At 32.1% G+C, this 14,680-nt stretch overlaps 2 protein-coding genes across 2 annotated transcripts; one reads left to right on the top strand and one right to left on the bottom strand.

Moving 5' to 3' along the window:
- The first annotated feature begins 7,285 nt into the window (after positions 1-7,285).
- Positions 7,286-10,188, top strand: LOC107417026 (transcription factor ILR3). The gene is made up of 5 exons (XM_048471253.2): positions 7,286-7,632; positions 8,715-8,777; positions 9,121-9,198; positions 9,279-9,441; positions 9,631-10,188. The coding sequence occupies exons 1-5, from the start codon at positions 7,487-7,489 to the stop codon at positions 9,895-9,897; spliced, it is 717 nt and encodes a 238-aa protein (XP_048327210.2). The 5' UTR covers positions 7,286-7,486; the 3' UTR covers positions 9,898-10,188.
- Positions 10,189-11,016: 828 nt separating this feature from the next.
- On the bottom strand, positions 11,017-11,944 carry LOC107417015 (uclacyanin 1). Its single transcript, XM_016025572.4, has 2 exons — positions 11,737-11,944; positions 11,017-11,619 (listed from the first exon to the last, which is right to left on the bottom strand). The coding sequence occupies exons 1-2, from the start codon at positions 11,906-11,908 to the stop codon at positions 11,105-11,107; spliced, it is 687 nt and encodes a 228-aa protein (XP_015881058.3). The 5' UTR covers positions 11,909-11,944; the 3' UTR covers positions 11,017-11,104.
- Between the last annotated feature and the right edge of the window lie 2,736 nt (positions 11,945-14,680).

Raw genomic sequence — 14,680 nt, 5'->3', positions numbered from 1 at the left:
CTCTAATTAGCCCTTGAAGGTTGGAGAGTTTCGGATTCGTCATGCTCATCCTCTCCAAGTTCTTCATCATCCAATTTGGCCTCTTCCTCACTTTCCTTACTTTCGGATTCTAGTTCATCATTGCCTTTTAGCATCATGATTCTTCTATTCGAGCACTGATTGGCTATGTGTCCTCGTCCGTGGCATTTAAAACAAACAATTTCTCAAGATCTTGAAGGTTTAGGATCATATTTACCTTCAATTTTGCGTGCTTGGATAGATTGGGTTCTAGTCTCTCTCCTTGGTCGATTTGAACTTTCTTCTCCAACTTTTGGTTTTGGCTTGTTTTCATAGGTAAGATTGTTTCTCTAGCCACTTGGATCTGACCTTCCACTATTGGAAACACCTCCAAACCGTGAGCTCATACTCCTTCGCTTGAATTGATGCTCAAGTTTAATAGCCACATGCAATATCTCCTCCAATTCCATATACTGTTGCAATTCTAGTTGGTTGGCTATCTCTCGATTCAATCCACCCAGAAACCTTGCCATAGTTGCTTCTCTTTCTTCATTCATGCTCAATCTCATCATAAGCTTCTCCATATCTTTGTAATAATCCTCCACGGATCTATTACCTGGTGTTAATGATTGTAACCTCTGGTGTAGTAACTATGGTAGTGAGTCAATACAAATCGCTTCCTCATGGTTCCTTTCATTTATCGCCAAGTAGTAATCAATTCATCACCTACTCTCCTTTGGGTATTTTTCTCATTGGTCCACCATTGGAGTGCATAATGTCCAAATTCCATTGCGGCCAACTTAACTTTCTTAGCCTCTGAATAGTTTTGGCAATCAAAGATCATCTCCATACGCTCCTCCCATTCCAAGTAAGCCTCCAAATCATCTTTTCCCATGAAAGGTGGTATGTTTACCTTGATATTTTCAAGATCATCATCTTCATTCCTTGTTGGCGTCCCACAAATTCGCCTTCCTTGAGGTTCAAAAATTTCATCATATCCCTCATCCAAGTCATCTCCAAAATTGTCTTCCCCGAATTCTTCTCTAAGTCGACCTCAGCCTCCTCGACCTTGACCTTAGCCTCCATGAGCTTCAAACCTTGTATTCGGCCCTCCTTGTGATATTTCTAACCTGTCTATCCTTTGATTTATTTGATCAAATTGAGCATTCATTCACTGTAATTGTTCTAAGACAGCCCTCATGTTCATGTGCTCATCTCTACTCTCTGAAGCTCGGGAATCTCCTTTGAATCCTACGGACTCTTTTTCATTAATTTTCAATGGTGTTTCTCCTCTTCTCATCCTTGAATTTGTCATATTAGTATAAATAACACAAAAATAAAATGAAACCTCACCAAATTCACTCCCTTACGTGTTTCACTCAAACAAGGTCTCTACACTCGTATTTACACACTAATTTCGGCTTTTAACCCTCTTTTGAGCTCACATTCTCTTGCCTTTCTCCACTCAAAAAATTAACTCAAAGTTCTAATTAAAACACCTACTAAACAGCAATTAGATCACAAGTATATTTTAATCAAACTTATCAACAAAGCAGTAGCAAAAAGTAAGCAATACTGAGTGAATTAATAAAACCTAGTTCTCGGCGTTTCTAAGCAAAAACAAGGTAAATCAACAAACAATTTTTTTGGAATGAAGTAAAAGCTGTCCAGAATATGAATGAACCAATAATTCAAGGATAAAATATAGAGAAGAAATTCAAACACAAACAAAAATCAAATCGAACAAAAAGATAGGATAGTTATTGGTTGTTATTCTTTGTAATTCAAGTTTTTGTATAAAATCCTTTAACTAAACTTAATCCATATAATTTTAGCACTTAAAATTAAATCTCCAGTAACTCCAAATATTGAATAAATAGTCAACAAGTCAGCAGTTTAAAGAAATTTCTAGCAAACACCAATTCAACAAACCGATTTCTTTTTATTTTTATTTTTTTATTTGGCTTTTCTTCTTCTTTTTTTTTTATTTTTATTTACTCACAGAATGTAAAACAACTCCAGTAGGAAAGATCAGCACCAAAAATAGCAATTCCACACCAAAAATCCACCAAACCCGTGACCTCCATCAATAAAATACAAATTTGCAATTTTTTTTTTTGTTTTTGTAAATCTGTATATGTTGCCACAAACATGCTTCTTTTTTATTTATTTATTTATTTTTTTTATGAATATATGAATGCAAATATTTAAGATCAAAATAGTAAAGAAAAATCAACAATAAACTAAATTACCAAGAACAATAATGAAGAACAACCAACAAACTAAAAAAAAAAAAAAACGATACGGTAAAACTAGGAAAACCTAATTTAACTAAGAATGAGTTTTTTTTTTTTTTTTTTTTTTTTAAAGATGCTGAACATTTATGAGATGGATGCAGCCTTAACTTAATGCTAAAATTGCAGATTAACATAAAAATAATTAAAGTAAATAAAAATAGATCAAACCTGAACAAAATCCTAGCTTTGATACCAAATGATATAAACCTAGGTCGACTCGTGCCTAAACACGTATTATATTATCCCAAATTTCAATTATGTTCAAGTTTTTATTGGAAAACATTAACCTTTAACTAACCTATGACTAGAAACCTTGATATAATGAATATGCCACAATAGGTTATGGACAGCCTATTGATAATTCAAAACTAAAACACTCACTCTCTAATGGTGTTTTAGATGTTAAAAAAAATAAATAAAGAGAATTTTCAAAAAGAATAAAGAGAATTCTATCTCACAAAATAATTTATGAATATTATTAAAGGTGTGTTCTTCCTCAAAATTAAGCCCTTAAATAGGCTAAAGTCACAAACAATAAAACCCTAAAAATTGAAGCAAAAACCTGCCACCAAAGAATAGGAAACCTAGCTTGGCTGAAATTTACCTACTTCCTAAACTAATTTTGATTAATTAATTTTTTATTTTGAATTAGGAATTAATTAATTTACAATGAAAATAATAAAATAATAAATTTCCTAAGTTGATTTTTCAAGCAAATAAATAAATAAAAACCAAACTAAAGACTAATTTCTTAAAATAAAAAGTCATAATCAAATTACGAAATTAAAATACTATCATTTTGACTAAGTTCTCTTTGACCAATTTAAGCTCCAAATCAGCCTCCGTATGCCTTTTAGGATGCCAAATAGAATGAACATTGAGTCCCACACGTTGCCCTTGCTTGGATCAAAGAGAAAAAGCCAACGTAGCAAAATACAGTAAAGCCAGCAACAAAATACAGTAAAACCGGCCAAAACTCCTCCTATGTGCACAAGCCCATTTTGTTTGCCTTTGATGTTGCCTTGAATTGATTCCATGACCTCTTAGAGATATTCATTGAATCCATGAAGTATTGGAACCATTTCATGCTGCCCGGAGTCCATATTTGCACACGAAAACAGCTATCCGAGTTCGTATCGGCTTCTACCACTTGTATGCTCAAAACAGGCCTTTTATCTTTGGGTATAGACAAGCTCTTTTAAGAATGAATTACTCCCTGTATAAAGGCAGCAAGGTTTTCCTTAAACCTCTTAGCTTGAGCCCTAGTGATCAGCCCAGTCTTCATCCGTATCGGGTCAGTACCCCAGCAGGTTGTCGGTTGTGCGGGCTTAGGCGGATTCTCATAAGAGGAGATGGGAGGAATGCCGCTTCAAATTCTAGGCTTTCAACCATGTTAAAACTTCATGAGAGCTATCAAATGGGTTCACATAAATCTTGCACAATGTACATCAATCGAAACTATCAGTGGGATGAAAGCCAATGAAGATTTACCAGCATATCAAAGGTGTATTTATAAGAATGTGATGTGGGAGAGGAAAAGTTGCTTATGTTCTCTGGGAGAACAAGGGACAAAAGAAAAATAAAAGGGCTCCATTTGGGTTCAGGGGAAAAAAGGGTATTCCAGGAGAGATGTGCTCTGTTTAGGTTCAAGGTAAAAAAACTTTAATTTTTTTTTGGATTTTTTGGAAAACATAGGGTAATATGGAAATATTGAAAAAAAAGAGGGAAAAATTAAAGAAAAAAAAAGTTGGAATGGGATGGGTAAGTACCTTTAAGGCCCTTCAAAGAAAGATATGGGGCCAAATTCCCCAAACTTTTATAAATGCAATGAACTTTTTAGTCATGGGCCATGGTCCATACCAACTTCAACCCTAGATGGGCTCTAGTAGCAGGAAATGGGCCTTCTAAAGGTCCACTCAGGTCTTCTTCTGCTCTTCATGTACTTGTGTGCTCTCCCTATCTATTTGCATTTTTTTTTCTTTATGTACCATACTTTTTTCTTTTTGGCATATATTTCATCTTATATGGAATTTGGCTACTTGAATGGTTGATAATTTTATAATTTTACAATTTAGAATGATTGATGATGCAATTTCCTACTCCTCCACAAAGTTCAATTGGGATCCTTGGTAACTTATATTATTTGAACTCTTTCTTGAAAAATATATATAATAAGGAAATGAACCAGGGCTTTTTGTATGCACCGTGGCTTTGGGTGTAAGACATGGAAAACGATAGCAGGACTAGTGGAAACTAGAAGAAGCTGCTCTTTTCATTTGACGTTCATTGTTTAAAATGGTTTGTCCAACTGTCTCTCTTAAATCATTAACTTATAAAAACACTTTCAAATCTTACACCAATGCGGTTTTCCATCTTCTTCTTTCTCATATTCTCAAAAACATTTTCAATTAATTCTTTGTTTTTGCTTCCAAAATTCAATGTTAGGCGTCTAAAACAGTTAGTTGCATATTTCAGTTTGTTTTGCCGCACACACTCTATACTACAATTTGTCTTTTTATTATTTTTTAATTACACTTTAATATATTTAATGTTAAAGATTTTACGATTTAAACGCTCTTACTTTGTAAAATAGAGATTTAGTTCTTTTTAACTTTTAATTTATTGCAAATTGATTTAAATCCCAATTTGATCAAGTAAATTAATAACATTTTCATCTAGAATGTTATTTTATTCTTCTCTATTGACACTCTAATTTCTTCATTTACAAAATGTGTTACAGGTTCATTGCCAAAAAAGTTATTAATTTATTTAGTAAAATTAAGAATTGGATCAATGTTATTTCTAAAAGTTAAGAGCTTAAAATTGCAAAACTCAGAATACCAAAACCTATTTAACTAAATCTTTCCCTCTGTTTTTAGTTTTTTTTTTTTTTAATAACAAATTACATAATTCTAAACTATCCAAAATCCCTCCTCATCCCATGTGACTTGAACCCGTGTTCTCGTGGGCACAGATAGGAGTGCTCAACCACTGGAGCTAACTCACTTCGTCCTCCCCGTTTTTAGTTTTATATGTTTATTTTCAAACATCTTCAGCTCCCTTATTCATGAAAGTCAAAATCCAAGGTGCTTTACACTTTTGTCCTTTTATCGACTTTCTGAGACATTTTTTAATGCCTCAACCTTTTATTCTCTAGATTTGCATTGTTACATGAGGTTGAACCATCTAATTATGAAAATTAAGGAAATTTAAGATGCTTTCCATTTATCTTTCAATATGTAAAATATGATTTGCCATCTCAAAATTAATTTTTGCTTTGAAAAAAACGAAGGCACCTCCGTAACTCTCTAGGCTATACCTTACCTGATGGTATGCCAGTTGATTTTTGTCTGCTCAAATTACCATATTAATTTTCTCCTTCTTTGTTTGCCAATGGCTTTCTTATTTCTATTAAAAAAAAATCATGAAACCTTTGAACTATGAAGAAAATTGCTACGGAATGGAACTGCATTCAGGTTAGATAAATCTAAAAACCCTCTTCTTGTTTTCAATTTTTATACATGCAAAAGAAGTGCATAAACCTTTCTATAGTAATTTTATTGTAAGCGAAGGCATTTAGCATATATTAGGTGGCAACTGTTGGAATCATTCATACAGCGGAAGTCTGATTGAGATTGAATAAAACATGTGATAAATTATGTCATTATCCATTTAGATTTTACTAACCTTTTGCGCAAGACATTGCAAACTATTCTCTAAGTGATAGATCTGCATGTGGGTGCACTTAATCACAAAAAAAACAAGAATGTTAATCTACAAAACACTCTGAAACTCGCAGTTTCTGTTTTTCTCTCAAGGTGTTTTTTTCTTCTACTGAGATTTTCAATCTCTAGAAAATAATACGTAAAATCTTATTTTTTTTAGGCTAGTAAGTAGTATATTTATAGGCTACTAACCCTAATCCTTCTAAGGTTTGATAATACCTTGGGCCCAATTAATGGGTTCCTTTTTGTATATTAATAATCAGTTAAATGGGCTCCGTCATTTATTAAGCTAGTTTGGAAATTCTACGGTCTATTATTAATCAAGGCTCCTGATAATGGATTAGCTTACTTTGAGAGCATAAATCCAACAGCAACAAGGGTATTTAATGAAAAATATGCTTTAAAATCATTGGATATGCGCGTTGCCGTGCATATGCTTTTGGGTTCCATGGCCTAGGAGAAAAACATTAAACCTTTCTATGCTATTATCTTCTATTTTCTAGTTTCTTGCAAATGATAATATCCATCACATAGTTTAGTGCCTTTTTTTTTTTAAGTGATTTTCTCAATCAAATATTGCAAATATATTTTAGTAAAGCCGTCGATTTTGCCAAATATATGATTCTGTTAGAGTGTGTGCTTTTTTACCTCTTGATGAATTTTCCTTCCCATATAGTAGTTATTACATGCTTGAAAAGTTTAAACTATCAAAAATCTTTTGAAACCACCTAATGAACCTTATATAATATAAGACCATAGAATTTCTAAGTTCCTCTTCCAAATAAACAATAATTTTGCTGCAACTTCAAAAATTGAATGAAAATTTGTCTGATAAAACATAAAGAATATTGCAAATCAAGAACACTTTTTTATGTAAAAGCAGGATGAATTAGACTAGTGTCTAGTGACAGTATTATGCCCATACCCTTTTAAAAGGTGAGTACAAGATATGCATTGAAAAATGTAAAAGGAAGGGGGAAAAATGATGCAAAACAGAAAAAGAATAATTTTATGAAAGGATAAAATGTTGCTCATGGAAATTCTTGATGGGTCGGAGATATTTTTAAATTTACGAGATGGAAAAGATGCTTTTGGTAACTGAGATATAATATATTTTAGCAAATGAATTATGTTATTTTTAATATGAAGTTTGTTTCTGTTTGTTTGTCTTTTTTATTCTTCTGATTTTTTATTCAATAGAAAGAGCATATAATTTGTAAAGATTTAAATAGAAGAAATGATTGTGAATAAATAGGCTCCACCACCTTTGTTCCACATTCTTTTTCTTCCACTCAAAACGCTGTGGATGTGATATACTTTCCTACACTGGTGCTCTAATCTCTCACTCACTCCCTTCCTTAGCAAGCAAACAAAAACATCCTTTTTTTTTTCCTTGGTTTTCTTTTCCACTGAATCGAGTTCTCTTTTGGAAACGTAGAATTTTCCTCGTACACACATAATTCAGAAATGGATATGGCTTCCTCAGAGACTTCCAATTGGCTTTTTGACTATGGAATAATGGAAGATATTGCACCTCCCGAAAGTGAATTTTCGGGTCCGGCCACCGGTTTCGGTTGGCCATCTCAACCCATTAACTGTTCCCCTGATGCAAGGTGGTTTTTCTTTCTTTTTTACTTTATATATATATATATGTATACATATTGGTTGCTTGGTTTCGGAGAAAGCTCAAGAGAAAAAAAAAATACGGGAAGAGTATTTTGTTCGGATATTTGATGCAGTGAGCAGCTTTGGTTATTAAAACGAAATACCCAAATTCTATTTAATCTAGTTTAAGCAAGTATAGCTTCTTTTCGTGCAATTAAATTCGTTACTTTCAATTTTTACTCTCTCTTTTCGTCTTAGCTCTCCCTCTTTCGTTGCAAGAAAACAGAGCACAAAGTTTTATTTTTTATTTTTATTCTTATTATTAAAGCCGTTTATATTTGTATGGTGATGGTGGTTTACTTTTTTTAATTTAACATCCTGTTTTGTTAGGTGAACGTCTCTGCTTCTCCGCCTTCTCTCTCCCTCCGATATAGGAGGAAGGACTATAGTAAACAAACGCTAGTCAGAATAAACAATCAAAATATGTGCTTAATGACGCATTATTACTGTGTCATAGAAACTAGTACAGGTTTTCTTCGGGGGAAAGCAATTATATATCTTTTTCTTTTGGCTTTGTGGGAAATGTTTTATTAACTATAGGCACAAATGGTATTCGTAGGCTTAGTCCAATAGTAGGATTCAAATCTAGGGCTCATCCCTGATGTATCATAATTCTTGCTTCTTATGTCCTAAGTCATTCAAGGTCAATTAAATACATAGGCAAGCCTAATAAGAAGATAAACAAAAGTAATCTATGATGCTCTTTATTTTTGTAAATACCCGTGCCTAATAACTCTGAGCCTCAGAGTTAAATTAATTATTCATATATTTTAGGCAATTTTTATCACCTAAAAGTGATGTTCAATTTGTTCATAGCATTTTATTTTATTTTTGTCATTTAGACAATTGAAGAAAATGCAATGAGAATATTGAGAAGACTAAAGTGTCCAAATGCAAAAGGAATAGTTATATTAAGGCGTCCAAAACAGGAGAAATTTCGTTTTGTTCGATAAGTAACTTATGGAGGTGATCATTGTTTTATTTTATTTTTTGAATTGGTTTTTAATTGGGTGATGATGCTGTATTTCAGTGTGGAAGTTGACTACTCTTCCGGTGATTCAGATAGAGTTAGGGAAATTCGCTCCAGAAAACGGTAAATATCTTTTTGTTACCCATTTTCCAAATTTGGGATTCCACTTTTCATTAAAGGAAAACTTATTAGAGGGGTTTATTAGGATATGATATGTTAAAAAAGACTTACAGTTTTACCTGGTTTCTGAGGTGGGCTGATATATGATTGGGTTTGAAAGCCATCATTTGCTTTTCTGCCATTGATATATATATCCATGATAGCCCTCTCCCTGTGGCTATGCTCAATGAATTGTTGTTTGCAGTCATGGCATATAAGTCAACAGCAATTATGTTTGGCTGCTAGATGTTGTAACTTGAGGATATTTCTTAGAACATTTCTCTTTAACTCATACATATAACTACAGGCAGAGGTCTAAATCATGTAGTGCATCATGCACTAAAGCATGCAGGGAGAAATTACGAAGGGATAGGCTAAACGGGAGGTATATGATTATATAATATTGATTTTCATTTTATGATATTTCTCTTGCTGTTATCTCATAAAATTGGGAATGATTTGAAGGTTCTTGGAATTGGTTTCTGTCCTGGATCTCGGAAGTCTACCCAAAATGGATAAGGGTGCTATATTAAGTGATACTGTTCGAATATTGACCCAGTTACGAAGTGAGTCACAGAGGATGAAAGAATCAATTGAGGATTTGCAGGCAAAGATTAAAGAATTGAAGGTGAGGTTTGGTTTATATCAGCTTACCATTAAGTAATTATGGGAGGATGAGCTATAGTTTTCAAAACTTGGTAGCTTTCTTTATGTTTCATCTTACTATCCTCAACATGAAAATATATATAAGACATATCATTGTATGCAGAAAATGAGCAAGTTTGCTTAACATCTTAGGTTCCCTTTTGGTATGCAGGCTGAGAAGAATGAGCTTCGTGATGAGAAGCAGAGGCTAAAGGCAGAGAAAGAGAGATTGGAGCACCAAGTAAGAGCCATGAGCAGGCAACCAGGTTTCTTGCCTCATCCCCCTGCAGTGTCATCTGCACTTAATATGCAAGGTCCAGCCTCAGGGAGCAAGCTGATGCCTTTCATCAGCTACCCTTGTGTCACCATGTGGCAAATGATGCCCCCTTCTACAGTCGACACATCACAAGATCATGTACTCCGCCCTCCGGTGGCCTAAAACGTGCCACACTCCAACTAAGCAAATAAAAAGGAATGTATGACATTAATCCATGTCTGGTCCATGTTAACTGTGGCTTGAAAGGGTGGTGGAATTAGTCTATATCTATCTGTCATTGTTTTTAACTAAGTTTTTTTTGGGTTTCTATAGTTGAGAGAAAACTAAAATATCTGCTGATCCCATATACCATACAAAAGGAAAATGCTTTATAGTTAACAAGCCTGTTGTGTAAAGGTAGGTACATGTATTGTGTGGAATATTTTTACTAATAATATATTTGTTAGATGTACATTTATAAATAGTTTCACATTATTTCATTGACTAATAATATCGACTTGCTGAGGAGTACTTGAACGAGATTTTGGGAAATCTCAATTATATGGACAACCTATCGAAATCAAGAAAAAGTCTCAAGGGTTGGTCAGTAATATTTAATGTGGATTCCACAAAGAAATGGGATTATTTGACTCTAATTAAATTCCTGAGAACTTTTTTTTTTTTTATGCATTTAAATTTACATCTTCCACGATTACAGAGCATTACTTTTTCTTGTTTGATTTGGATCATAAAAATGCTATTTCTACTTCTAATTTATGTAAAATGTTGCATTGAAAATGAATGAATTATTCAAAATGGCATGCTAGTCAAGTCATCGTCTAGCGTTTCCATCAATGAAGATATGTATAGCCATATGCACTATGTATTTCACATCATGTCGTATGAAGGTTTTTTCTTCTTCTTCTTTTTTTTTTTTTTTTTTTAATATTTTTTTTAATATATATATTTTATATTTTTATAAATCATAATTGGATTTGTGCTCTCCACTCCGCTCCTATAGAAATCATTGCTTGCCATGACAGTCGTGTAGGGAAAAAGGTTGGTATGCCAGGTAAATTTCGTTATCTTTTTGGTGCTTTAGGTTGCTGCGGTGGTCTTGTCTGTTTTTCAGATCAAATGGGTATATATATATATATATATATCCTAGAATAATGGAAGTAGTCTAATTAATCCATTTTCCAAACCATTGAATATAATAATAATGTATGATCAATTAATCCAATTATTGTGAACAAAAAAACTCCGTTCAACAATTTTGATCATCCAATTGCACAAGCTAGACAGAATAAACAAATTAGAAAAGCAGAACTCAGAAGAAAATTGTCAGAAATAATATAACAATAGCAATATTTCCCGCAAACAATCTTGTTCAAAAGCTTTGCAAGTCTAGAATCATCATAACAATGAAGCAGAACCCCACTGTGAGACTAGCAGCTATGAAACTGCCCTTGTAGCTAACTGAAGAGGAAGCAGAAGGATCTGGTGAAGACCCAGTTGAAGGAACAACAGGGGATGACAATGGAGGGAGCTCTGTGGTGGGCTCAGATTCTGGTGATGAAGAATAAGCAGGACTTCCTGGAGACAGCGAAGGAGTCAAGGAAGAAGAAGGTGGGATTGAAGGAGAAGCTTCTGGTGGAGAAAAAGGAGAAGAAGAAGGAGTAGGAGAAGGAGAAGGAGAAGTTGCAAGAGTATCGATTTCGAGCTTCATTCCTTGGCCACAATGTCCCAGTGTTCCACAGATGAAGTACCTCTTTCCTGGAGATGACAGAGTGATGGAAGTTGTTCCATCATTGTAAGTTTGAATTGGGTTGTTTGGCTGGCAGGAATCATAGTCTGATTTTCTGACCTCAACCACATCATGATTTGTTGAATCGTATTGGAAAACTGCAATTTGATAAATTAAAACATATTATCAAATTAGTACTACTCAATCATTTAGTATTAGTGCTATGTTTTATGAATTCAAGTGTTTTAGTATGTGGGGAAAAAAGGAATGCTTACTGAGATTGTCTCCAACCAAGAAGGATTGTGATGATGCCCAAACTTGCAGCTGGGTGGAGGTATCCCAACCGCCATTTGGAGCTCCAACCGTGTAGTTTGCTGCCATGGCGAATTCCATGAGCATGGCCACGATGATAGCCAATGAGCTCCATAATGTCCTCTTGGCTGCCATATTTGTCTCTGTTGGAACAAAATGTTGTATGCAGAATGAAGAATGCACTTTTATGGGTACCTTTGTCTGGTATATATGTATAGAAAGTCAAGGGACTAGGGAAATCAGACATGGGGGTGTTTAGTTTATGGTTTAGTTGTTGGAGTAGTTTTCCTCAACTTTTGAATATTTCTTTCCTCTGCCCATTCCAAGTATTAATTAAGAATTTATTTGTTTGATTGTGTCTTATCCTTTATTTTTAAACAAGTTTGTTTCAATTAAATATGAATTGAAATTGGAAGAAAAATTATGATTTACATCTGCAATGTTGCGAAGGAAAAAAAGAACCCAGCCCACATCAGGATTGAGGTAACGAGGTCATTTATCATATTAGCAAAGAAAGAGAAAATTTTTGTTTTTGTTATTTCTTTTTCTTTTATTTTTTTATTTTCAAAATAATAATGGGGGTACCTGAATTCGAATTTGAGTTATTGTCTCAAAAAAACCATTTGGCTGATCCACACGATCAGGAAAAGAAAGTTATTTATTTAATTACTAATGCAACATAATGGTGTTTTACCAGAAACACATTACCCATAAAGATACTTGATTGGGTGTGGAGTGGTTCATGAATCCATGTGCACCTAATCTTGGCGTCCAACTCACAATTCTGGGCTGATTAATATTTTACATTCACAGAAATTATTTTTAATTTTATTTATTTTGCTTAGACACAAAAATGATTTATTATGCAAGCACGACGAAGTATTTTTATTTTATATAGCCAACCTGGTTTTTTTTTTTTTTTTTTTTTCCCCTTGAAAGAGGGTGTCAATATTTTCGACATTGTCAACGATCATCACAGTGATCACTAATTTGATATCAACGGTCGTGATTTAAGGTAAAATTATTTGATCTTTGATAAATGGCATTCGATCAAATCTGTTTTTATCAAGCGACTGAACTTGATTATGATGTGCCCATTATGATACCAGTTTGTTTGTTGCAAACTTGCAAGTACTATTTTTACAATAAGGTATCTCTTCTCTGTGAAAAGGCATTAAAAACCATGTGATAGCCAATAAAATTTTAATAATAAGTTTTAAAAATTATTATTTACCACCAATGGTAAGGAAGCATTAGTAGAGGTTATAAGTGTATATTTGAAGTTGCTTTTAAAATCTTTGCATTATAAGAGAATCTTTCTTTAAACGTACACGTATAAATTTTAAATTCTTTAACAACCAATTAGTTAAAATCTGAAAAATAACGAAGATGATTTCTTCTTCTACCATAATCAGGATTTTAAAATTAAAATTATTATTATATTATACAGCCAATAATAAAATTTATTTTTACCAATTTATATATAGTAATAATATATATACATATGGGAAAATAATTATTCATATTAGTTTTGGTCATTATATATAATTAAAATAGTTAAATAGGTTTTTTATTTTATTTTATCAAATATTCAAATTTTAATGTTTTGACTTTTAGCAATTTTGAAATAATAATTTATTAAACACTAATTAAATTGTTAAAAAAATGATTATTGTTTCAACAAAGGTTTTATTCATTCTTTCTATAGCAACCTCAAACTAAGCTTAAGTGGCAATTTAGTTGACTATCATTAGAAAATAAACTTTCCCACTAAAAGGTATATTTTTCCAATTAAAAAAAAAACATTATTTATTAATATCATATCGTTTGACAATTTAGTTGGTCACTTAAAAGATCACTTTCCCAAATTATATTTTTAGAATAACAAATTAATGTATAATCAAGCTTCTTTTTATTTATTTTTTATGTCATAATAAATAATTAAGCTTCAAAAAGATGATACTGGTCACTAGTACTGTTGGAGCATTAGTTGCATTTACATACAAGTGATAATTTAATTGATTAGCATTAAAAGATTTATTTTTCTATAGAAAAATACTATTTATCATTATTAAAATTCATATGTTATTAGAAAAATACTATTTATCATTATTAAAATTCATTTGTCATTTGACAATTTAAATGGATATAAAAAAATATCATTTTTTCAAATTAGATTTTTAGAATAACAAATCAATATATAATCAAATATAGCGTAGAAACAATTATTATATTAGCAATGATCTTATTCGTGATCGGTATCATGGATGATGAATAAGAAAATTCATTTCTATATTAGGTTTTTGGCATTGAAAAATAAAAATAATTAAATGGCCTACAATTAATAATTATAAATTAAGCGGTGGTTATCAACAGTGATAAATAACAAAATTCTAAAACAAAACATATTAAAAGCATTATTAACAATAATTTTTTTTATTATAACTCATATTCTCCATTTTATTAAAAAAATAATATTTTTCTAATACTAGTTATAGGATTAAACACATTTAGCCACCGGAACTATTCTACTTTTTGCATTTTATATACTCATCAAATTTCAAAAAGTGTCATATTGTCTGCTAAACTATTGGTTTTTTTTTTTTTTTTGGTTGTTTTGGTCGCTTTAGTCCATTTCTTCAATTTTGTTGAATAAATTTTACAAAATTCAACATTCATACTAGTTAAATATGCATAACTAATTGGGTATGATTAATTTCAATATAGTGACACTAGATGTGTATGATTTATTTTATAAATTAAATCATGAGTCAAAAATGCATAGATTTGTATGATTAATTTTATAAATTAAATTATGAGTCAAAGATGCATAATTGGATTAAAATGACAAAAAAACAATAGTTCAAGGGCGCAATGTGATACTTTTTTGTAATAGAAGTAAATTGC

Source organism: Ziziphus jujuba, chromosome 4, assembly GCF_031755915.1.
Source record: "Ziziphus jujuba cultivar Dongzao chromosome 4, ASM3175591v1".
NCBI classification, from domain to species: Eukaryota; Viridiplantae; Streptophyta; class Magnoliopsida; order Rosales; family Rhamnaceae; genus Ziziphus; species Ziziphus jujuba.
The sequence above is the reverse complement of the archived record's forward strand: the minus strand, read 5'-3'. Positions and strand labels throughout refer to the sequence as shown.